The 27729-nt window shown below is 32.8% G+C and overlaps 2 protein-coding genes across 2 annotated transcripts; both read right to left on the reverse strand.

Moving 5' to 3' along the window:
* Positions 1-1839: 1839 nt before the first annotated feature.
* Positions 1840-11217, reverse strand: LOC128158002 (uncharacterized). The gene is made up of 10 exons (XM_052820672.1): positions 10855-11217; positions 8580-8653; positions 8379-8444; positions 6901-7624; positions 6393-6601; positions 5536-5742; positions 4709-5281; positions 4273-4444; positions 3910-4008; positions 1840-3606 (listed from the first exon to the last, which is right to left on the reverse strand). Exons 4-10 carry the CDS (start codon positions 7361-7363, stop codon positions 2987-2989), a joined length of 2343 nt encoding a protein of 780 aa, XP_052676632.1. The 5' UTR covers positions 7364-7624; positions 8379-8444; positions 8580-8653; positions 10855-11217; the 3' UTR covers positions 1840-2986.
* Positions 11218-13522: 2305 nt separating this feature from the next.
* LOC128159337 (uncharacterized) lies at positions 13523-27349 on the reverse strand. Its single transcript, XM_052822395.1, has 2 exons — positions 27066-27349; positions 13523-21016 (listed from the first exon to the last, which is right to left on the reverse strand). The coding sequence occupies exons 1-2, from the start codon at positions 27096-27098 to the stop codon at positions 19190-19192; spliced, it is 1860 nt and encodes a 619-aa protein (XP_052678355.1). The 5' UTR covers positions 27099-27349; the 3' UTR covers positions 13523-19189.
* Between the last annotated feature and the right edge of the window lie 380 nt (positions 27350-27729).

The following is a 27729-nucleotide window of genomic DNA, read 5'->3' on the forward strand; positions in this document are numbered from 1 at the left end:
GGATTTTTATGAAATTTTTATGAATAATACAAAATATCAAGGTCTTTTATCAGGTACATTTTTGTTGATGACTTCACTTCCGGTCGGACGTTATGTTCGTTTTTCTTTTTTTTTAAAGTGATTTTGTCCTCCCTTTTTTCTCAAAAATGATTAAAGATAGAACATTGAAATTTTCAGGATTAATATAGTTATGTATTCCTAGGGCCGATCAGGTAAAACCATGATCGTCCGTCACTTCCGGTCCGCTCAAACAGCATTTTTTAAAAATTGCGTTTAAAAAATTTTTCAAAATAAAAAATTTACAATTTCTTTTCATCAGAATATGTTTTAAACTTATCAAATTTTAATATGAGCAGATCATCCGTCACTTCCGGTCGTCACCGGAAGTGATTCCAAAATTTCGATTTTTGGATTTTTAAAGCATATACGTTTTGTAGACATTTTTGTACTGAATACAAAACTAAAAACCGTTTTAAAATCGGAAAACGCATTGCAGAGAAATTGCAGTGTAAAAATGACCTTTTCTGGAAATCTCAATTTTGCAGTGTAGGTCCAAAAATTAGTTTGAAAGGAAGTTAATATAGTAACTTGTACCAAATGTCAACATTTTAATTTAACCCTATTATTTATTCATAATGAAACGGAAGACCCACTCGTTGCTCGCAACGAGATCGTGTCTAGTAATGTTATTGAAATTTTTGCTAACTACATTTATAGTTGTTTTCAACTGAGAAAAGCCTTATAAATGTGTAACAGAGACTGTAATAAACTCATCTTTTTATGTCTAATAAACTGTCACTTAGAAACCTTCTCTCTTTTTTGTTATAGTGTGTAGGTGTTGTTGTATTTATTTTATTTTTATTTTTTGTTGTTGTTATTACATGTACCTTTGTATGCCCAAAAGGACCCATAATTTGGAAATAAAATTATCTTATCTGTTTATCAAATGAAGTTTTCAAACTGAAGAAAAGAATTCATGCTCTTTTTTAAGTTGGTGAAATTTTAAGCAGAAATTCTGCTTAAAATTTCACTAACTTAAAAAAGATCAGTTCATGTTCTTCGAGAAACTGAATGTAATGAAATATTAGAGAGCATTATGGGACCGAGACAAAAAATTTTGTTTGATGAATCTGTAGGTTTAGCTCGTTCTTTTTCCCGCGCACACTGGTTCTTAGAGCTCGCTACGGGAGCGGCGCTTCGCGCCGCTTGCTGCGCTTGCAATTAGCATTAAATCCTTATTTTTTGAAAGATATAGTCTCATAACTGCAACGGTGTGTGCAAACAAATTTTCATAACGCGCTAACGCGCGTTATTCAATTTGTATGCACACACCGTTGCAGTTATGAGACTATATCTTTCAAAAAATAGGGATTCAATACTTAAGACTAATTCTATGTAAGAATCAAGGAAATGAGAAGGGGTCTGGCCACTCAATGTCACAGATTACCTTGATTTTCATTGTGTCATCTTCAATTACACTATCTTACACAATTTTGACCTTTGAACCAAAATTCTTACTTCCGTTGCCATGGAAACTGATAGTGGTGTCGTGAAGCTGAATTACACTAATAAAATCAGCCAATTTTACCAATGTTTAATCATAAAATTTTATAATTGCTAAAATAATACCACAACAAATGTCAATAAATCTTAAATTTACATAAAATTATCTTTCATTTTCTGTAGTTTTTATAAATATGGGATTATTATTTTTTGCCTGGCTCTTATGCAAATTTATTGCCATTTGGAACTTTGCCAAAAATCGTAATTTTTCTGTTATTTACAGTTAATTTTGCATTGTTTGGAAAATGGATATAAGAAATCTAATTATAAGCAATAAATTGTCAAACATAAAACCTTTAATATAAATGAAAACATTTATGGAAAAACATTCGAGAAAAAAAATATTATGACATAGAAATTGTATGTTTTGGCACTTTGCCAAAACTCATCTTTTTCCTGTTTTTCAGAGTTAATTTTGCATTGTTTGGAAAATGGATAAAAGAAATCTAATTATTAACAATAAATTGTCAAACATAGAACCTTTAATATAAATGAAAACATTTATGGAGAAACATTCGAGAAAAAAAATATTATGACATAGAAATTGTATGTTTTGGCACTTTGCCAAAAAATAAGTGATCATTTCTTCCTTAACTACAGACTTACAATTGGAACACACCTTTTAAAAAGATGACAGCAGAGGCATAAAATCATCTAATTTTTAAAATATTTATGCAAATGCATTGATCAAATAAATAAAATAACAATAATCAATCAACTAAGTGATAATAAACATACATTTGTCATGACTAGAATTTGTTAAAAACACAAAAAAACCCACCAACAACAACAACAAAAATACATATAACAGATGTGTTATCAGTAACAATTCTCTCCATGTATACTTCAATCGTTTTACATTTATAGATTTAACCTCAATGTCATACAATTTTAACAATTTTCAGAACATGAATGACGACATTGAAATGAATCAAGGTTCATGATAAGTGAATATTATACAATGCACGATGATTTGGATCAACACAGTAATCAGTAAAATTAAACTTATAATGTTGTTATTGACTCAATTTCCTTAAATGATAAACAGAAAACACTTTAAATACAGAGGGTCTACAAATCTATCAGCTTCTAACAGTAGTTTACAATAAAAATGACATCTACTGATTAATCAATTCTCAGAAAGTTTAACTAAGAAAAGATGTTAGTGTTCAATATAAATCATGTTCACAGGTTTTATAAAACATGGAGAGACTGATGTTGAATATGGACCTTAGACTCTAATTCTATGAATTAATCCATCTTTATAAAGAAGTAAATATACCATACAGTTACACCGAATTGAATTTCATTCTCCCTGACTTAATCACAAGTTGTAAATTTGAAGGATATAATGAATTACCCTATAAGACTTTGTTAAAACTGTGTTTTACTGTATACCATTCAGTTAAGTGGACTAGTAATGTTATAAACGTGAAAGAACTTCCGCTTTTAAAATACACATCTTCTTGTCAGAAGACGCCGCCAGGAAATCGCCATCTTCACATTTTCTATCTTTCTGAGAAAGTCTTGAAAAAAAACTTGCCACTTGCGTTGGGGTTAGGTACTCCTCCTTACCAAATCGATGCTTGCCGTCTTTTTTCACATAGGGCATGTCTCTGGAGACTTTAGCAGGGTCCTCTTTTTTACCCGTAAGTTTACCAATGTTGAATTTTTCATTAAGGAAATCTTTCTGGTCATCGTTAAAGAAGACTTTTTGTTTTTTTATTTTAAGAGCCCATCCGATCTGTTTTACAGACTTTTCATTCATGGCAGTAGATGACTGGGAATGATCTTCATAGAATGTAGAACAAGTTGTATTGACAGTAGACAATTTTTCTTGATACAAAACCTTGGATCTGTCAAGAAGATTCTTCTCTGGTCTGAGACTGCAATTACCCAGGAGCTGATGGTGTTCAAGGGATGATAGAGTTTTGAAATTTCTATCACACTCTTCATTGGCACAGTGAAAAACATTGTCAGATGTTTTCTGTTTCTTGGGAACTGGCTCCGATGATTGGTTGTGTTCAGGACTTTCATCATCATCTAAAATTCAAATTTCATGCTGATCAGCTTAAAATTACAAAAAAGAATTAAATGGAATAATAACCAAATCTTTAACTAAAATCTTTGCGGTGCAGTTTATAACACAAAAGTTGGGATGTAGAAACAAATTCCATGTGACCCCAATAAGCGGATTGTTTAATCCTTATACATATGAAATAATTTTTTTCATTAACTAAAATTTGAGGCAACTTGAAAATGGTAAGAAATCCTATAAGTTAGTTAATGCAAGTTATTAACCCAGAACAAAATAAAATTCTATCATTTGATAATTGTATTACATACCTAGTGGAAGAAGAGCAGAATGAACATCTATGGGCCAGGTTTGATTGATATTCAACTGGGTAACAGGAACTTCGGCATTGATCCATGGATATAACTTCCCTAAATAGATTGATTTTAAGAAGTTAATCATCAGGTCAGTTATCAAATTCCAAATAGACTACCCTATGCATATATACTTGGGCTCTGTTAAGGTTTGATAAATATTAAAGCTTATACACATGCATTTAAAATAGTTGATCAGTAAAACATTAACATATTTCCTACGAGTCATTTTGGAAAGAATTTGTTTCACTTATGAGTTATTTTCTTAATTTGTACTGAATATAAATACATAAATTGTTTATGTAGTTAATTAATATTCACCTGAACCAATATTGTAAGCCTTCCATACTCTTAAACCATCAGGACTGAACTCAAAGTTGTTCAATAGGGAAAGGTTTGGAATGGCCTTTATAGCACATTTGTCTTCGTTGACATCTATAATTGGAGTGACAACTTTGACCCTGTATTGACCATGTTGCTGTGTGTCAATAGCCTGGAATTTATACGTATTAATGAAACAATGGACCATATACACTTTAAATCCATTATTACGTCTTCCTAAAAATGTTCTATTTAACTAGCTATCTCTTACACACTAGTATTTATAAATATCATCTGCATGCATTTACATGCAAGACCAAACATAATTAATAAGGATCCTGAATAATATTATGAGTTTTCAAATAAGATCATGCAACCTTTCATACTTTTCTGAAATTAATTAAATCATCATTCTACTAATTTAATTTTTTTTTACCTTTTTCATTTGAGAAGCATCCAGGACATCATTTCCTTCATTGACATATCTTTTAATGGCAGATTTAATATGCGATGCTTTTCGGTCACATGGACCCTTTCCATCTTGCGCTTCACAAAAGTTGTATGACTTGATGATGGGTTTGAGTTCTTGATGTAAGGCATAGAGGGTATAAGAGCTTTTATAGCATCCTGCATTGTCAGACCAGATGTGAACGTTATGAACTTCTCTTCGATTTGCCATATCCTTGACCACATCAATTATTAAAGCTGTAGTGAGCCTAGAGTCCTGAGGACACTGGGAATCCAGAATATGAAGATATGTGTCCAGCACATAACTGTCATTATTCTTTGTGGCACAAACTGCAATGTGCCAGTTTATTCCTCGCTTTCCGAACCAATCTGTCTGTCCTTCTCTAAATTTTCGAGGCAGAAACTTCATGGCCCAGTCAGCTACAAGGAATAGATCTCCATCCCCAAGGTTTTCTGTCACATTCGTTCTAGCTCTGCCTTGGTTTTTGGAACGTAGAACATGTGCCTTTAGTTCCTTAATGGCAGACACAGACTTCTCCACCTAAGAAAAAGATAACTCTCTCTATTACAATATAATTGCAGTGTTCATAAATACTCCATAAAGTTTTTTGATTTTGTAGTGAGATACTTTGCATATAGTGATCATCATCACAATACCAATAATAGTTTCAAATATATTATATTGTAATTATATTTTACACTAAGATGAGGAAGGCCATATAAAAGCAAATAAAAAGATGCATCACCAATCACAACTTAATTTAAAAAAGAAAAAAGAAGGGGTTGGACATTTGCCTTGAATAGGTATGCATCAGGATTGTCCCAGGATGCATCTTTCACCATGTCCAAAATTGATGACAAAATATTGTCGAGCTGGTAACAATGAACGCAGCTGTCCGAATGGTGATGAGAACACTCCTCTTCAAAGTAGAGACTGTCAGCTTCACTTAAAGCATGAGAAAGGCAGTGATCTGCCACATTTGAAGATGGCCTCACATGCATCTTTATAAAAGGAAAATACAACTAATCATCAAATAATTTGATACTCCCTTGAATATAAGCATAATAAATCTCCAAATAACTTCTTAATTATTACATACTGATGGCATAAAAACATAAATACCGTAGATATATCCTTATACATAAACTGTTTTGAATTTCATCAACTTCAAGATTGAACTGCATGTATACTGTGAAATCATTAGATTTCGTGGTGGCTCAATTTTCGTGGAATTCGTGGGTATCTCTCACCCACGAATTAACATCCTCCACGAATAAATATATTAGGACTGTAAAGTCATATTTCCTTTTGTAAGTATCAGAGAATACAAAAAATCACGTCCCCATGAACCTGTAAAATTAAAGCAATCCACGAAAATTGGCCCCCACGAATTTTAATGATTCCCCAGTATACATTAAGGATATTATATACAGTACAAAAATATATCCCACCATATGGCATACCTAAACAAAGAGTGTGTTAAAATTTCGAGCATGCATCTAGTTGCAGCTGCGTTGAATAGCTAGTTGCTGAGAAAAATGTGACAGACAGACAGACAAACAGAAAGATCGGACAGACAGACACACAAGTATAAAACAGTATACCCCCTTCTTCTTTTGAGTGGGGGTATATTAATACTTGTATCCCTTACTTTGAAATCTGTCTTCAGATAATGCTTGGCTTGCATCAGTCTTTCTACAATTTCTTTCTGTTCATACGCTGGAATCTGCATTTCACGCACCATGTCCTCTAATGCTCGAAATGCTTCACTAGCTTCTGCGACATAGTAATCCACACCCTCCACAGATCTACGCATTGCAGCACTACACTCGGCCAAAATCATGTACATGGTGCTTTGTCCTAAGATAAATCATAATATGGTAAAAAATACAATTATATATAAACAAGCTCATGGATGTAGTAATTATTGGGAGGTAGTAAAAATAGACAAGTATTATCAATGCCTCAGAGAATGTTGTTAGATCAAAAGCAATTACTTAATTCAATCAAAGTATTGAAAGTACTTTTACAAAGAAGTATGCTCTAATGGACAGGGGGACAGACAGACTGCCCACAAAGTGGGACTGAAACAAAAAACAATGCATAAATAAACATGGATAAACAGGTAAATTGATATCTAGTTGAAAAATAAAACTTACCAATCGGTTCAAAGTTTTCCTCAATGCACAGCTGGGAATACTGTCTCACTATGGTTGCAGGTGCAAGGCATCTAATAACGTATGGCGTTTGAATTATTTCACCAGTTGATAAGGTAAGGGTCTTTTCTCCAAGTGGTAAGTCCTTAATCACTTGATTTGACGTTATAAAGTCAAGGAAGTGTTCAAGTTTTGCAGTTTCAACTTTCTCTCTCGATCGTTTCTCCACTGGAACTTGAGCTCCCACACCAAAGTCCTTGGCATGCTTCCTAGCTGTATAAAACTTGTGCTGTGTCACAGATGGAATTTTGGCATTTATATCTTTGAAACTATAATGATTGGCAAGAATAGACAAAATCTGCAGACGGACTGTTGGTGTTTCAGCTTTTAAAAAGCTGTCAACCAAAGCTTTAATACACTCAGGTGCATCAAAGTCGGTGTAGGAACTTTCACATTTTAAGAACATTGCATCTTTCAAGTCATCACTTTCTCCAGGACAGATTGTTTCTAAAAGAAGTGTTAAACATTCAGTGGCTTTTGCTGCATATCTTCTCTTTGTCCTTTCACTTGAAGTTTCAAATGGTTCTCTGATTTTTTTGATAGGACTTGCATTGCATATAGAAAGGAACTCATTCAGCTTTGATAGGCGATCCACACCGGACACTGATGCTTCCGAAGCTTGACTTTCTTGACTTGGTTGTGTCTCCTGACTTGATGCAATATTTTCCTAAAAAATGAAGGAATAACTCAGTAAAAAAAACAATATCATCAAATATAAACACCTGGCTTTAATCATTACTCACTGAACGCCATTAACTATTTATGTGAAGTATGAGTCAAATAGGGCTAAGTGGAAAGTATAAATGCTCTGAGAAAAGGGTTTTTGCATAGTTCAATATGACCTTGACCCTTGGCCTACAAACTTCATTCAAGGTCACTGCACATTCTCTGACCATAGACATTCTGTGAGTAAAGTATGAGCCAGGTTGGAACAAGAAGAGAGAAAATATGTCCCCGACAAGGATTTTATTTAAGGAATAAGGAATCATTCTTTGAGTATTATGAGGTAATAATTTCGGTCGGGGCTTTATGATAGATTTGATCACGCCCAGACTGAAATTATAACCTCATGATATTCAAAGAATGATTCCTTATTACTTATATTTATATAATTTTATTCCATTGTACGCTTAAATATTCAAATATAAATAAGCAAACACCGCTGGCGCCTCAACTATATGATCCACACTCTAAAATATATGTTTCAGGTTAAACATTGATTTCATAAAAGATTCAGAAAAGATTCAGAATATACATGTACATATGTAGTCTATATAAAACTGCCTATATCCGGTATATATTTGCAAAGAATTACAAACAAACAGACAAACAGTGTCTTTAATACTATGAATATAATTATATATACACATGAATATTCTATTCCAGCAAATATAAATTAGTAAAATTATATATAAACTTACATTTTCATTGTAGTGGACTTCAACTCTAGGTCTTAGAAAGAACCGGCCACTACTCTGATCATCAGCCTGAAAAAAAACCCATATCAAATAAAGTAATTACTTAAATAAAAAATGTCCCCTACATCATATTTATAATGTGCATTAATTTTTATATGTCAAGTAGGTTAAATTAAGTTAAAGTAATGATTGACATTTACTTACTGGTACTTCATCATTGCAATCTTGGTGGTCATCTTCATGTTTAAATAATTTTGCACGACAGGATGTGCATACAGCTGAAATAAAAATTAAAATAAATGATTATAAAAAAGAAATGAAAAAATTCCAATATTAATCAAAGAATTTTTTTCAGCAAAAATTTAGGCAAGGCAATTTCAATTGTTTTTGATCATGCAACTATATATAGCTTTAATTCATTAGCATTTAATTTTACCTTTTACATCACAGAAATTAAGTCAATCAAATTAATGTGTGTCCTTTTTTTCCTTACAATGAATAATCTTAAAGTGTGCCTTAAAATCTTGTACTTAAATATAGTACATTTGACACCCCCCCCCCCCCAAAAAAAAAACAAAAAAAAAACACACACACAAAACTAAAAATTCAAATCACACTTGGGTTTTAATTACAATTTTAATGTTCAATATAAATCACCAGTATATTGCATTAATTTAAAAGTTATCAAAAAAAAAAATCAAAATATGCTGGGGAAGTATAGCCCCCTGATAAATACTTCAAACAAAGGGCACTAATCCATATTCCTTTGTAAAATGGAGTTACTGTGCAATGGGATTTTATATTCTTATGATTATTCATTCATTCAAGGTAATTATGCAGAGTTTTATTATGTTTTTGTATTTTAAATGATATATAGTTTTTAAGTTTTCAAATTGACTATAGGTGTTGAAATGTTATGCTGATCAAGTCTTATATTATAAATTAACCCAACTTTCCTCTGTGTTAAGTGAAATGTACAGAATATGAGGAATTAGGAAGGATCAATAAATGAGCTTAGTAACTATTTAGCTGAGAATTGAAAATTGAGAAAATTTGATCTGATGGCAGTAGAAGGCCTATTACTGATTAATCAGTTATGTGTGTATCTTATGAGATCCACAAACATGATAAATTATGTAAAAAGACTAACTAGATATATGCATTTCCTAGATATAAATAAATATCATTATTCTTATTGTCCTGTTAAAGTTAATTAACTGTGAATCAACAGAATCTGTATTGAATATATTCATACCAACCATCATGTGCACTTGACCAATGATCAGGTTTGGTACAATCACTAGATTTTAGCTACGTAGATTGATTTACCTATGCACATAACTTTATTTACCTATTCAATCATTTTTTGTGTGAAAATTCTATTTGTGATATGTGTGGTTATGTATCTGAAAATGCTTATCATTATTTTTTTGTCTGTCCACATTATGATGCACAGAGGCAAGTTTTTATACAGTCAATAAGTAATTTACATTTAGATATCCCCATCTCTCTAGACTTATTGTTATATGGGGACAATAGTTTGCCTTATAACAAAAATTTTGCTATATTTAAGATTGTACATGATTATATATTAGCTATTTAGCTACCAAAAGATTTAAGTTTTAATGCATTATTCACAGTGTCATTCAAACAGCTTAACTGCTAGCTTTCTACAACTATTTTTATTTTGTACATAAATAATACCCGGTACCAAGCATCTTAATTCCACTTATTTTTCCTTTGTTTTTCTCAACTATATTCAGAATCTATTGTTACATTGTACCATCAATGTTTGTCAAATTGACTGTTAAAGGAGAGGGCTCAAATAGGCAGATTATGTAATATTTTTTACATAATAAAATATTGTTTAAATAAAAACCTTTATTTACCTACCTGAAATAAGCTTATTTAGCTATTCAATCATACTTTTATCTTAAATGAGCATTTGTACAAAATGTCACACTCAGGTGCAACAATAATTTTCAACTTTGTACTGATCTGAAAACAATTCATGAAAAAATCACTCTTGAAAATATTGCTATTTTGTGCAAATGCAGTCAAAGTTCTTAAAGTTTTGGGGCTATGTATACTGTATGTTTATGTGTTACAAAGCAGTTACTTTGGTTAACATGATAATTGGATGGTAATTATAATTAAGCACAATTTGAATTGAGTAGCCACACTTATCCATGCCTCAAATATTGAACACAAGGTGTCATACAGTTATTCAAATAATAGAAATGCATGTTTTTTTTGGTAAATAAAGCAACGTGTATGTAGGTATTTCAAGCTACGTAGCTAAATTTAATGATTGTACTGGAGTTGATGATAATAAATTAAACAAAAAAATCAAAGTTTATTTGGTAGGGACCAATGGTTTGAATTTAGATTAATGAAACATGGATATATAAACCAGATTATAATAATGGCGTTTGTTGTTTGAAAACGAGGGAGTAAAAACACTTCAACAGTAGGCTACATTGTTCCAATGGGGAGGACTATTCCATAGTTTCCTCGTACATCCTCCACTTGTTGGATTGTTAGATGTCTGTCGGCCCTCTGCTTTCCTGACCGCTTTTGATTTTTTATCGTGTGTGAGGCAATAAACTGGGGAATTCCACAACATTTCACTTTCATTCGCAGACGATTCTTCTCTCGGATGCTTTTTATATGATTTTGACAAATGTTAAATGAATTTGTTTGTTTTCCATAAAATAAACCCGACTCGGTTAAAATAATTGCAGATAAAGTGAATGGCAATGAATCAATAGCACAAAAACTCTCTGATTCAGAACAAATTTCTGAAGAATAAAACGAATGAAAACTGCAAGTGTTCTTTTCATCCATTTGTAAACAAATGAAGGCCGTCCTAACCTCTTACATCGAAGAGCGTCATAAAGAACCGTAACTCTGTAATGGTTTATGTGATATTTTATCATGATATAATGTAAAATTATTCAATTATTTTTGGTTTCTCCATAAATTTGATTTTTTCTTATTTTTCAGTTGATATCAATATTTTTTTTCAGTGCGTAAGTTTACACTAGATCAGTGGGCAAATATACTTTTTTTAATCCCAAAGGAAGCATAATAAAATAAAAGTTGTGGCATAAAATAAGTAATTAAAAGTACTCAAATGGATTAAAAAATAAAAAAAAAGTATCAAATTCTTAAGTTAATAAAGACAATATTTTTCCATGTTTGTTTTTTTCAGAACAGTATCTATTTAATGGAATTATTCAATATATTACATATTTCGCCCTGTTGCCAAGGCATGAACTTAGAAAATCCGTTTCCATGACAACAGTTGTCAAGTCAAAGCCGCAGATACTCTTTTTGGCTTTATATGGTTATAATTGTACTACATATAAAATTTCATTTGAATCGGTGACATACAGTGGCCAAGGGTTTTTGATTCTTACATAGAATTGGTCTTAATAATAACTTAAAGATCCCATGTACAGATTCAACTGACGTCGCAAACGTCAAACTATGACGTCATTGATGATGCACGATGTTTGCATGAATATACAGTATAAAATTACTAGATAAAACATTTTAATGTTCAGTTTATATGCATTTCTTCCTCAAATATTCAACAGCATGATGATTTTGTAAATAATCACAAATAATTCTAAATCATTATTAATTGATATCCGCAGTTTCAATATAAATTAAGCAAATATTTACCCTAAAATAGAGTGGTTACAGCGTTCAACGTTTGTGACGTCATAATAAAACTCCGTCATTTTAACCTTTGAATACCCAGTGATTACTTGTTGCATTTAGAGGCATTTAAAGATCACAGAATTTAATGGAAAAACACGGTAGAATGTTAATATTATTGGTTACAATAACGTAAGTGATAATTAACATACGGAAAAATATAATCTTGCTTAAAGATATTTATTACGAACAACAAACAGTTAACTTTGAAATATTCGAATAGAACTATTTTCTGTCGCCCATGTTCAGATAATTTTGAAATTTTTGCCGTAGAGATTATCCGGTAACTAGACGGCCGTAAGCCATAAAAATGAACAAACTCTATATGGTTCAACTGTATTACATGTATATTAATGTCTAAATTGTCAAATTCCCGCGCTTGCGCGGGATATCATCTGGTTAGATTAAAAACACACAACATATGTTAAGTTTTAAGAAGTTTTAAGAAGTTTAACTCTAAAAATGTATTGACTGTTGTCACTAACTTTAATTGTAGGTAACTTGTGAGTCCCGTGTTCAAGCAACTGTTTTCACGAAAGGAAAACTTTTTCTTTGATGTGTTATGTGTGTAATGGAAATTCACTTTAATGCGTACAATCATCAGTTTAAGAGAGTGGCGATACGGGATCGGAAACCGACAGAGTGGTGATCCGGAAAATCGGACCACACTCTGTAAAATTGTCAGTATCAAGAAGGGAAAATTGATGGGTATATAATAAAATATCTTGTTATACTTTCATGTTAAATACTGAAATCTGATTGGTTAAGACGCAGTTAATATTATTTACTATTACCCTCAGCGTTAGCAACGCACTTGGCAACGGGTAACATTAAAAAATGTTACATGCGCGAAAATTATGCGCGTACGGTTCGCTGTAGAATTCACGTTATTCCTATATAAAAGCAGTAAAATTTTCTTATAAATTTTAAAATAGACATTCAGTATAACAAAATAAATAGTGCCTGTTTGGGAGGATAACAGTTGAAATTGACACCCCTCGAAAACCATTGTCAACCTCCGCTTCGCGTCGGTTGACAATGGTTTTTTCGGGGTGTCAATTTCAACTGTTACCCTCCCAAACAGGCACTATTTATATAATATCACATGAAAAGATACAATATTATATACCTATTTACTGCTTCGCCTCGTGAAATAGTTGCTGTCGAGGGGGACAATAAACTTGCTATCGTCCTCATAGCCAGTAAATAGGTATTTTATTATACCGAAGAAAACTTTATTTGTCGGCGTTGCAGAATTTCTTGATGATAAATTAGAGTTATCGCACCTTGAATTCAATGCAGTGATTGGGTTACGTCAGAGGTGTTCCGAGTTTAAAAAGGGGAAATCGAATGCCGCCAGTGAATAGTTTCGATGACTATTCACCATGGGCAGATAGCACGGAAACTATTTCACAGTTAGATAGAATATCATGTTTATTTGTTGTAATTTTACATAGAAAATATTCACAGAAGTATAAAAACATATTATATTCTACAATATCATATAATATGATAAAAATATCATATCATAGGAATCATGATAATATATATCATAAATATCAACAAGCACATCTATCAATTAAGCATGTTTGAGTGATTTAGGACAATGTTTCCTTAGCATCTTTGATAAAGGAGATCAGGCCCTGTATCTGAAGCTAGCCTTATGTCTCATATCCAAAGTTAAATGAACCATGAAAGTTAGTCAGTACAATTTTTTTTAAACAATCGGACCTGTATTTAACGACTTGGAAAAACTTGCACTTCCTCAAGCTTCAAGATAATCGAGATCAAGCTCTGCATCTGAAGCTACCTCTATTTACACACCCATAGTTAATTTACTGTTCAAGTCTGACTATTAAAGTATGAACAGAATTTACTTCATTTTGTAACCATCTCCAAGACACTATAAACACAACTTTAGTTGTTATAAAATGTTAAACCTGCCTAAGGCTAAGTATCTAGAAAATCAAGATCACTTTCTGTATTTGAAGCTTCCTCCGTAATTCATTTACATAGTAAAATCAACCATGGAAATTTGAATAAGTAATCATTTACATAAACATGTGACAGCTCCAAAACCTTAACATCATCCAGCATCAAAAACTATGGGTCATATTCAGCATTCAAGCCTGTCAAGTGCATCAGTATCAAAACACATGCCATCCAAGCAAGTATGGCCAGATTTGGACCTGTAGTAACTAATTAAGATATGGTCATCAAAGGGCACCTGCTCCAAAAACTTTAACCAGCTCCAAAAACCTTAACCTCATCCAGCATCCAAAACTTATGGCTCAGATTCAGCAATCAAGTCTGTCAAGTGCATAGTATAATGAGACACACCATCTATGCAAGCATGGTTAAGAAATACCAGCAGTAGCTTAGATATAGCCATCAAAGGGCACCTGCTCTAAACATTTTAACCTATTCCAAAAACCTTAACCTCCTCCAGCATCTGAAATTCATGGCCCAGATTCAGCATCCAAGTCTTTCTAGTCCATAAGTAGGTCCAGATGCATCATCCATGCAAGTTTGGTGAAGATAGGACAAGTAATTACTTAGATACATATCCTGCACCAAAAACTTTAACCAGGTCAGGACGCCAAGGTATAGCATAAGTTCCCCCTGACTTTGTTTCGTGAGCTAAAAATGTATGTGAAAATTCAAACACAAAGAAACTACTTGCCATGCGAAATTACTTTGGTTGTTTTGAATAATTATCAATAAAATCAACTCCCGTCAGTACTCAGTACTTTGACTTATTCAATGTCAGCTGTTAAAATGAACACTACTTGTATCCTAAACAAATTTGTATTCCAGCGTCATACATACAAAACATGAATAAGTTAAAAGTACAAAGAAAAAATATTAAAAATCTGTAAATGTAATTCTAGAGTAGAAATGATAGACTCACTAAACAGTTCTCAGTAAAAAAAAAATTCATGTTATGTATGAAAAAAAAACCTGTCTTTAAACATACTGCTTACTAGCTTTACTATTTATGTAAAATAAAATACACTGGCATGTCTAAACACACATTATTTCCATACAAACTTTTACAACATTTATTGTAAAATTTAAATTTGCATTCTTTAAATACTTCTTCGTTTTAATTTGCTTCCTGTTTTGCCAAAATAAAGGTATTCCTACGCTCTAAGTAAATGGTATAATTAGATGGGAAACACCTTTTTAAAAGCTTATAATGTCAGTACAACTTAAATTTGCTTGAAAAAGAAATTAAGACAAGTAAAATTGAAATACAATTACACAAAACAAGTAACTTGCTATCACATTAATTTCCACAACTTGCTATCACATTAATTTCCACAATTGTCTAAAAATTATCTTCCACATTTTCTTTATAGGAACTTTTCCAATCAAAATAGGTTTATCATTTTAACTTAATTATCTTTTCTATGACTGGTCCTTTACAAAACAAGAGGCCCATGGGCCACATCACTCACCTGAACAACAATAGCCATTTAATTGTAAATAACCTATATGAAATATCAGCTTTATATATGCATCCCTTCAAAAGTTAGAGCGGAAACTGAGAATTTTTAATTTTTTTCTAAGTTCATGAGGCATAACTCTGTCAAAAATCATTGGACCGGAACCAAAATTCAAACTCAACTTGTATTATTCATTAGACACATCTGGGATACAAGTCCACAATATGTTAACTTAGAGACATCATACTTGATAGGTTGATGCATCTCTGATAATACCAGTAGATGATCCCTTTTGATTTTAAGTTCATGTATGTATGCTGCCCATGATAAGGATTTATGCACCTTATAATGTATATCCAAGGGAGGGGGCATTAGTGTTTCACAACATCTCTTGTTGGATTCTTGAAAACGTGTAAACGTCAAAATGATTACTGTTGATTTTTTGGGATAAAAGTGTGCTTTAATGTTTAAAATGTGGATTAAATTATAGATCTGTTACGAAAATTTAGGGAAACTGCATGGTGTCGAAACATGGGTCGAAGCGTTTCAACATTTACACATTTTCCAGAATCAAAACATTTACACATTTCCAGAATCAGTGAGGGTTTGCGAAGAGAAGTGAATGAAGATGATGCCTGTCCACTTCTTATGAGGAAATGTATGCAGATGACAGTTAGGCCCATATAGTGTATTCCCTATAATTCAGCACATTATAGTCAGGATATTTAGATACTAGTAGGTATGAGTTGTAATGAGTGTGTTATTTTACCCCACACAATATGTTTTTCGGGATATGTTTTTGAAGGGGCATGGTCACGATTTTGGTCAGATTTTTTTTTCTGTATTTTATTGTTTACCAAGATAATGAACGGAAACTGTTGGAAGACCGACTGACAGATAGTAGCAAAGCAACATGCCATATATATATATGGTTGTGTGTGTGTGCGTGTATATTAATTTTAAACGATCTCCGATCCTCAGCAATGTACGAGAACCTTAATATAACTATTAATATTGTTCTTTATAGTTCATACTTATTAATAAAATAAAAGGTTCAACAAAATCAGTCTAACAATTTTGATGTTGATCGGCCTGCCAATTTAACATATTAAGTAGATTTAACATAGTTTGACTTCTATCACAGCTTAAAATATTTAAATTATGTTCATTCTAATGCAATAGTCATGTAAATTAATTATTCAAGACAAAACATTGAAAAACAAAAACGATTTCTTTTATTTCAATTTATGCATGTCAAAATGTAGCATCATCATGATATGAACGTCTGCAGAAAAGCTATCTAACCCCGATTTTAATCCTTCATTGCAAAAAAAAATCTCTGACATCGACACCATTCATATATACCAAGGTCATGGTTAACCTATTTGTTTGATTTGATCGTTATACCTTACACGAAAAATACGCAACAATTATTCCAATTATCAATGACAAATTAAAAAGCTTCAAGTATAAACACCAAAAGAATCTAAAAAACGTGGTGTAAAAACAAATGGCATAGTCTATTGTAGAACTGAATTCGGAACTACGATCTACCAGTATTTCATAAAATATTCTTACTTAATATCATTGTTTGTTAGAAATGTTTGCTTTAAAGTTTAATCGACAAATCATAAACTTTTCTTTAATCAAAATTGGAATTCATCTTCAAAATGGCAGTTAGTACAGAGCCTTGTTTTCGTAATTCAGAATATCGAGCCCGATCGTAAATAAATAAACACATAGTCAAAACACGCTTACAACACATACTTTGAACCCTTCTAAGGGTCCCAGTATTAGACTGGGGGTCATTATTTTTACAATTTAGAATCTGCTTTATATATAGAAGTTTTCATATAAATATTGGCAATACTGGTGCAGCGGTTCTTGAGAAGAAGATTTTAAAAGACCCCCCCCCCCTTTTTTTTCACAGTTTCACGATTATTTCCCGTTTGAAAAGGGTTTGGCCTTTGTATTTTACAATTTATAATCTCCTTTAAATAATAATGCTTTCTGCCAAATTTAGTTAAAATTGGCCAAGTGGTTTTGGAGAAGAAGATGAAAATGTGAAAAGTTTACAGACGGACAGACAGATGGACGGACGGACGACGGTGATCAGAAAAGCTCACTTGAACCTTCGGTTCAGGTGAGCTAAAAACCTTTGTTCAAAATTTGGTTGATTACTAGTAACTACACCAGTTGTTCCATAGAGAAGTTGCCAATACATTAGGTATGCAAACAGATGGACACAAGAAGAAAAGGTGATCTGAAAAGCTCACTAGAGCATTCAGCTAAGGTGAGCTAAAATACAAAAGTGCATTGTAAAAACAGCAGTATGTACAAATAATTATGCTTAATATTAATGGGGGGGGGGGGGGGGGACTGGGAAAATGCTAAAAATGGCTAAAAAAATAAGTGTGCATATTTGAAATAAAAGCAATACATATATATACATTGTATGTGCATCTCATATTTTTTCTCAAATAAATAACAGCAAGTATTTCAACTTTGAATAAAGGTTACATTATAATCAAAATACTTTCACCAATTTTCAAATTTTACAATAATTGACCAAAAAATATATTTAAACTAGACAACATTGAGATGGTGACCATTTAGGGCCCGCTTAAATAACAGCCAATAAAATGTAAAGTATTTTGGATAATTTTGCTTTGACCTTGACCTATAACTTAGAAATTTTCTGGCTGATATAGATCTTTTAATTTGATCTCATTACCCCTTACATATGTACATACACACAGGCTTTTTTGTTCAGTCTGAGCAAGATTAAGCAAATGGGGAAAAAAACTACAGTCTAAAACTGATCTCTGATATGACCTTCACATTGCCTTGGTAAGTGGAGAGTATATACATGTATGCTCTTGAAAAAGGATTTTTGTGTGATCCCTATATGACCTTGACACTTGACCTACAAACATCATTAATCTTTCACCTAGAAACATGGTTCAAGGTCACTGCATATCCTTTTACTCAAAGACAATCTCTGGGCGAAGTATAAGCCAGATTGGGCCAAGGGGAGAGAAGTTATTCTCAGGAGAAGATATCTCGGATGAACGGACAGATGGACACAGATTGATCACTATAGGGTGCCCGAAGAGAGAGGCCCTAAGACTTTTGTAAAGGTAAATAATTTACAATCCCAAGTGGGATTCGAACTCATGACTTACAGATTTGCAGTGAACACTCTAACCTACTGTGTTACGCTGTTAGATGACAATTTTGGGAAAGAAAATATTTTCCGGTAGAAAATTACACTCAATTTCATTGTTTATTTTGATAAATAGTACCAAAATAAATAGTACGTCACAATATGGAAGTGTCCCATACCACCTTAAAAAGTAAAAAATTTCCCATTCAGACACTCTTGAACAGCTACATCAGTGCATCTCATCTTGATAAATTTTAAACATCAAAAAGATATTCAGGAAACCTGTCGTATGAAAGACAAAATCACAAACTGTTCAGAAGATATCTGATCAGAAGGAAGAGTCTTGTATTGTGTTCAATTGTTGATAAAAGATGACAAAAAAAGCAAACCAAGTTGGTGGAATACGATGGACTCTATTTTCGAACTTCTGAATTCCCTCCCAAAAATTATTATCATCAGCTAATGAGCTATTTTTAGACATGTTCTGCCTCTGATGACCTGACAAGTTCCAAATAAAATTGATGCAGGAGGCTGTTTTGCTGTAAAAGGAGTTCTTCAGTTTCACCTAAGTCCAGCACAGAAATCTCTTGAAATGCACACTTTGTCAATGTAAAGGATTCTTGGTTCTTACTTGCAACAACAACAACAACATGAACTGCAACATTTTCATTCACAAAAATTTGTTTCACCACATTTAAAGCTTGACCAATTGTATCACCTCGATGCATAGCACCAGTTGCCACTTGAACAAGATACAATGTTTTTTCCTCAACTTTGACCCTTTTAGGTGACGATACTGACGAACACCCTTCCTTTTCATCAGAGTCAGTATAATAGACAAAGTAATCTATTCCCATAAAATTTGGTATTTTTGGATATACCAAAAATCTATCATATGACTTTGCATAGTGTTTAATAAAAAGAGAAAATAAGGCAACATTTCTTTCATGACCTTTCAGATTGTTCGGTACATCTTGATAGTGCAAAGACAGGTCTTTTGTGTAACATTCAACGAAGTTTTTAGCAGGAATATATTTCATTTTCCAAGATGATTGTGACACTTCTTGTTTTGTCTGTGATGGCTGATACAATGTATTACCACCCCTTTCCGGCAGAAGTACTCCTTGCTTTTTTTGAGACTCAACAAACAATTTTTCAAACTCCTTTCTAGCTCCACCATTCTGAAACATAATTTGCAACATTTTAACAGAACTAATTTTTGCATTGTGAATCATCTCTTCCAAATGATACGGAAACCTTCGTCGCCAACAGTTTGCCAAGTTTGGAATTAAATGTCGAATTTTTACACAACGATCACCAACATCCAAATCCATCCTTGCATACTCAAGGTTACTTTGTAGATCCTCAGCTTGGACTCTGTAGTACTGAACTTCAAATATGTTGATCCCTATACTAAATTCCTGTGCCTCTTCCCATTTCATGATAATTTCCCTTTTGTTTGGAATGAAATTGAGCAGAACAGCAGTGTGAAGTTGAAACCTGGAATACTCAGGACTTTCACAACTTTTACAATTTGCGATTTTGTGTTGTTTTTCTTTTGTGAACTGTGCAAAAGCATCATCCACTGTTCCATCTGTTCTCGTGTACATATCCTCCAAAACACTGTTCAATAATCTGGGCGTCATTATGTATTCTTTTGAGAACTCATTATACACTTCCTTTCCTTTTTCCTTTAGACTAAGTCTATGATCATAACTCTCATCCTCCCTGTCTTTTTTGGCGATCAAGTACTCCAAGGACCCCTTCCAAATATCTACAAAGGAGTCCTCATCAAGCTGAAATTTTCTTCCAAATTCTGTAAATTTATGTGCACTTGCAGTGAAGCCTGTTTCAATGAGAATAAACTTTGGTCTTTTAACTTGTCGTTCCACAATCTTCTTCATCTTGTTTAGATAATGTGTATTATAGAGAGTTAAATGATCAACAATAATACAGTCATTATCTTTGAACTTTTTTGAATGAGCGATGAAAAATTCCAAATCTTCATCTCGCTTTTCAATTTCGTTTACATCAACATAATGAACAGAGAGGTCATCATTTTCTCGACACTTTAAAATATAGTAAATCGCTGATGATGTCTTCCCCAAACCTTCAATTCCATTCAAATAGATCCAGGTAGTCTTTTTTGCTCTGTTATCCTCTATTGCCTCCACAAACTTCTTATGAAACTCTGTCTTTATAAAGTATCTTCCCTCCTCGAAGTCATTTACATTGGCTAAAAAGCTTTCTTCTTTATCGTCAAATACATGTCTTAGAATATTTGCTTCAAATTCCTGAGCCTGAAAAATAAATTGAGTAAGCATGTATATGGTACTGATAACTCCTGATTGATATTAAGAAAATTCTGTAATACTTGCCCCTTTGCTATGTAGATTCATCATGTGGAGTTTTATACCTATAACTGTAATCATAAAATGTAAGATGTTGATGCCAAGGCCCTGGTCATGATATACATAATACAGTCCCTGAAACATTTTACTTCCCTCATGGACAGGGAGTGAACAGTAAGCGAACGCAGAGTGCACGGTGAGCAAACGCTGAATGGAATTGAGTAAGCGGCTGTGAACGGTGAGCTCACACAGAACGCAGAGTGCAAACGGTAGCAAAATGTGAATGGAAGATGTATGATTGGTTCGAACAACTTGGGTTTATCCTCCGTCTCTTACTTCAACAAGAATAGATATTAAAATAAATAGTATTGTTTTGTTATAAACTTCTGCAAGAACAAGTGCTTTCAATTTCATGCATTAAAATTTGGTCAAGGATTGAAACAAAATTAAAACTAAAATTATCATTAAGATGAAAGAACTGTAAACGTAATCTAAACTCATTTTATTGATGATTGATAATTTAATGAATTCCTAAAGAAGTAATTTGTCGCAAGTAGGGAGAATGTTTTAAACTTGCCAAATAAAATGGAAAAAAATCAACACATGTAAATATAAAATGAAGATTTTTAATTTTTCCAATTTGTGTTTACAAAATTGTAGGGACATGCTATCATAGTTAACATTACAGATTACAAAGCTCACCAAGACTAGGCATCATCGTTTTGAGACCACCTTTTTCATATTATATGAAAATCATAGTTAATCATGTTAATGATCTTGGATGTTCATGGATACTGTTTTGACACAATATCGTATATCATATGTAAATAAAAGTTTGAAAATCATATGTTCATTTAATACTGTATTGTAAGATACAATGTTTATCAATACAATAATATAAAAATTGATATTGCATCCTATGATACTATACAATATATATCATATGATACAATATAATACTGTAATATATAATAATACAATATGATATTGTAACATACGCTATGACATTGTATCAAGATATGATATTGTATCATATATTATGATATGGTTTTGTATCTTGTAAAACATTGTATTTGATCACATAATACAATATCATAATATATATGATACAATATAGTATCATATGATAAAATATCATATCACATAATAAATCACAAAATTGTAACATATGATATTATATTGTATGATACAGCCCGATATTGTATTGTATGCCATAATATTTTGAAGCCCCTCTCCAATAGCAATGAAAATAGACGGGTGTTCAAAATATCGCGGCCATAATATTTTGAACCCCCTCTCCAATAGCACTGAAAAATAGAGGGGTGTTCAAAATATCGCGGCCATAATATTTTGAAGCCCCTCTCCAATAGCACTGAAAAATAGAGGGGGGTTCAAAATATCGCGGTAATAATAGTTTGAACCCCCTCTCCAATGGAAATTGGAAATAGGAGGGGGGTTCAATATATCGCGGCTATAATATTTTGAAGCCCCTCTCCAATAGCACTGAAAAATAGAGGGGGGTTCAAAATAACATGGCAATAATATATTGAACCCCCTCTCCAATGGGAATTGGAACTAGAACTGTCCTAATGGGACTAATACCCCCGCTAATTTCAAATGGGACAAAAAATTGAATTGAATAATAAAGGTTTGGAACACACACAAAAAAAAATTTCTAGAATTGTAAAAAAAAAAAAAATTAGTTAACAAAGAAAAATAAAAATAAAAATTGTCAGAATTTCACTGTAAATACATATCTATAACAGTAATACATTTACAAATGTATGTATTTGATGATATATTTTTAAAATTTAATTGATTTAAAGAAAAACCAACAAAATGACAATAACCCCTCCCTTTGCAGTGAATAGAAATACCGGTAGCCAAGCAATGCTCTTTTGTTTATAAAACTTTCAATATCTTTCTAATAAGAGTCTTGACAGATGCAATTAGTTGTTTCAAATTTTCCTCACTTTCTCCTATGGCACAATGGAACTCCATATCAGAAAATTGATCCCATAGGACTTGTTAAATTTAATAAACTCCCAAAACATTACCATAATTACCATACTATGTAAAAATATGTAAAAAAGAAAATTTAATATTACAAACAATTTTAAAATTGCCAAAACACTACAATCATATCAGTAATTTTGAATTTCATTTAAATTAATGCCCAATAGGGTCACTTCATCAATTTACTTGACAAATAAATTTAAACTACCTCTAAAAATAGTTTAACTTCTTTATTAATAATTATATTATTTATTTCCTTATAATGATAGATCTTTTGGTTTACATGAAACGTACAGTTTTAAAATAGCCCCAAAACCATCACCCATTTTACAGATTATCAATTTCCCCTAACCACATGCTTCATCTAAACCATGGCTCAGATAATGGCTCCCTTGAGACAAATGAATTCAGCCACACTTGTCTTTGATGTTCTTATTAGCTCCTAAGAATTTATCATTGACAAACAAAAACTTTGCATTGTCAGTTGATAGAATACTTATAAAAAATAAATCTTTTTTATTAATTAAGACATAAAGACAAAAAACTCCATCTGGATGTATTTATATAAATATATTTTAGAGTGTTTTCTATTAATTAATTAATAAAATCTGTAAGGATTACCTCCCTTACTTTTCAACATTAGTGTACAATATATAGAATAAGGAAAATGAAAACTGTCATAAAATCATTAAATCTTGTCTGATCTTAAAAAAAATTGCAGGTGCACATCTTCAGATGGTGTTCAACATATGTACAAATTTTCAAACTGTTCCATGCAGTAATAAAAATTTCTATAGGGGGGACAAAGTTGCGTCTACAGACAGACGGACAGACGGACAGACGGACGGACAGACAGACGGACAGGGTGAAACCAATATACCCCCCTAAACTTCGTTTGCGGGGGTATAAATAGGAGGGGGGTTCAATATATTGTGGCCATAATATTTTGAACTTCCTCTCCATTGGCAATGAAAATTAGAGGGGGGGGGGGGGGGTCAAAATATCGCGGCCATAGTATTTGAACCCCATTCTAAATGGGAATTGGAAATAGGAGGGGGGTTCAATATATCGTGGCCATAATATTTTGAACCCCCTCTCCAATAGCAATGAAATTAGAGGGGGGTTCAAAATATCAAAGCCATAATATTTTGAACCCCCTCTCCAAAGGGAATTGGAAATAAGAGGGGGGTTCAAAATATTGCGGCCATAATATTATGAACCCCATCTCTAATAGCAATGAAAATAAGAGGGGGTTTCAAAATATTGCAGCAATAATATATTGAACCCCCTCTCCAATGGGAATTGGAAACAGGTGGGGGGTTCAAATATATCGCGGCTATAATATTTTGAACCCCCTGTCCAATAGCAATGAAAATTAGAGGGGGTTCAAAATAATGCGGCTATAATATTTTGAACCCCCCTCTCCAATGGGAATTGGAAATAGAAGGGGGGTTCAATTTATCGCGGCCATAATATTTTGAACCCCCTCCCCAATAGCAATCAAAATTAGAGGGGGGTTCAAAATATCGCGGCCATAATATTTTGAACCCCCTCTCCAAAGGGAATTGGAAATAAGAGGGGGGTTCAAAATATCGCAGCCATAATATTTTGAATCCCCTCTCCAAAGGGAATTGGAAATAAGAGGGGGGTTCAATATATCGCGGCCATAATATTTTGAACCCCATCTCCATTAGCAATGAAAATTAGAGGGGGGTTCAAAATATCGCGTCCATAATATTTTGAACCCGGGGTTCAATATTTCATGGGGGGGTTCAATATATCGCAGCGATATTTTGAACCCGGGTTCAATATATCGTGGGGTTCAAGATATTATATGACACCGGTCATTTTGGTTCTAAAATTATAGTAGCTGGAAGTTTATATTTATAACATGGAACGATAGTCTAACATAATCTTATTCGTATTTTCTGCTACATTACTTCATTTAAACAATACAGAACTTATTTGTGTGGTTATTAAGTGGGTTTTTTCACGTTAAAAAACTTTTAAGCATATTTTGTTTTCTTAATCATAGAATATATTAAGTAAAGAGCGGTTTAATATACCATAATTTTCACAAGTTGTTGAAATTAATTGATCAGTTACAAATTATCTATCTACACTTTGAAGGAAGCAAGGGGTAGTGTCACTTACGTAATCAACCAATTAACACTACCATGCCAGCCCCCAGGCGTTCACTCAACCATCCAGGTATAGTCCACGCGGAGCTAATACGCTTGATCGGCCATGTGTGCACTTCGAGAGATCAAGAACTTCGAGAGATTGGAGTTTGAGAGGTCAAGAGTTAATTTGCTTAGTTGTATAGAGAAAAAAATAGGGACCGTGATTTCACTTCCAGAGATCGAAGTTCGAGCCATCAAGTGTCACTTGTATATCATACAATATCATGTGATATAATAATATATACACATTACACAAATCGGAACCGAACCGAAATCCGGAAAAACAGAACCAAAACCGAACCGAACAAATTGTTCCGCGGTTCTCGGTTTTTTCGGGTACCCGTGACAGCCCTAATATATACAATATCATATTATACAATATCATTTCATAATTCACAAAATTATTTACATTTCATCAGCATGACAGTTTCAAATCATGAACTTTGACCTTTTTAATTATAAAATGTCTGCGGCAAAATCATTTGAATTTTTTTAAAATAAAAGACTTCAGTATAGTGAACAAAATGCTACTAAACTTTCGTACAAATCCTAAAAATTGCAAGCCGCAAACCTTACCTTAAACCTGAACAGTGAGCAAACGCTAAATGTTCTGTGAACTGTGAGCGCACGGTGAACGCTTTGTAAACGGTGAGCGCGAACGGAGAGCGCAAAACTGTGAATGGTGAACACACAGTGAGCAAACGCAAAAATGGGAAAGTAGAATGTTTCAGGGACTGTATAAGCAGAAAGCTTCACATCATCTTTATGTATACAAGTAGTTTGGTTTTAGAGTACTTGGGGGAATTCAGGTTCTCTTATCCTTAGTCAAAAGTGTTGTTATCAATCATCTTAAAGCTGCTTTGTTTGATTTTTTGGTCATTACAGTATCAAATAATTTTCAATACAAACCAATTAGCTTAGGAAGTTAGACTTAACATTTCACATATTTACACCAGCAGAATTAGTATCCTTTCAAATATAGAAATGTTCAAAGTAAATAAAAATAATTTCACTATGGGAACACAAAAAATGCATCATGGGTGTGTATACAAAAGGGAACCATTTGAATTGTCCCCAAATCAATTGGTCTTATTCAACCTGCATATTATGCATCGATTGTAAACAAAACAAACTTCATAACTAAGTTGAGAGGACAAAATGTACACAGGTTAATTTTTGATTTTCAAACACATTTCATATTCATAGCAAAATTCAAACTCACAGGGTTCTCATTAACATTTAGAGTAGGTGGAGGAAAATAAACAGTAGGCGGCACTCTTGAGGGCCGCAGGCCCGAACTGAGGGCCAGAGGCCCGATGGGGGTGAGTCCGAGAGGGGTTTTTCCCCCTTTCGGCAATAGGGGGGTACGAAAATTTTTAAAATTTACATTGCAGGAGGTAGCATCTTGGACCTCTCTGGGCATATTTTGACCTGTTTTATTTGTTCACAATATAGCACTTTTTAGGGGTCCATTTTGCAAAAAAAAAAAAAAAAAAAAACCTCATAGGCATAGCACAGAGCCTATCAATCTGACTTTCTTGATTTATATATTTAAATACTTTTTAAACAATTTTTTTGTTGTAGCAGTTGAAAATCTTGTTTGATTAAATGTATTGATATTTAAGTTTAGGTGTCTGGAAGACTATAGAGTCTGAGTGTCTGTAGCTCATTAAATAGATCTCTTCAACAGAGTTATCACAATTGTAAAAAAAATGCGCAAGTTTCATTGATATCCATTTAGAAAGTTATAAGTACCCACTGGTTATTCTTTGCTAGAAAAAAATATGACACAAACTTACAGACTGACTTATCAGTAATGAATCAGACTTCATTTTGTACTTCCGTTCATCATTAATTCTTTACATGTATGTGTGGCATATTACATGTAGGTCTGGAATGGCCGACGTTCCCGTGCGCCATCTCAACATGTTCGGTTTGAGGAAGAAATCAGATTGTCATTTTAATATCAAATTGAATAAAAACGATCGAGAGTTTTCAGTGTGTGTGACATTATGAATAAATAAAATTAAAGACAATAAATGATCTGTGCAGGGAGGTATAAATGTCCCTCATTTGTGTTAAAGAATAAAAAAGATCAGCCTTATTTCAAAGAAATATAATATAAAAGACAAATATTAATTCATCATCCAATTTTGGAAACGGGAAAATTCCATGCCATTATTAATCTTTAAAACAATCGGTCCATCAATTTGTTTATATTTTACTTGGCTTCCTATGCCTCATACAAAACCGGAAAAGAAAAACGCTTAGTAAAACTTGAACCAGTCCGATTGTGATTCCGGAATCATCAGCGCGTTTTAAAGAAGGGATCATAATCTAATAAGAAAAGCATCAAAATTTTATGCTTACGATATTGCATTCACAACGTTTAATAAAACAAACGAGGTAACCAAAGGCCTCTACTGCATTACTGATTTTTCTTTACATGATCATACTAATTTT

Source organism: Crassostrea angulata, chromosome 8 (assembly GCF_025612915.1).
Source record: "Crassostrea angulata isolate pt1a10 chromosome 8, ASM2561291v2, whole genome shotgun sequence".
In the NCBI taxonomy this organism is placed as follows: Eukaryota; Metazoa; Mollusca; class Bivalvia; order Ostreida; family Ostreidae; genus Magallana; species Magallana angulata.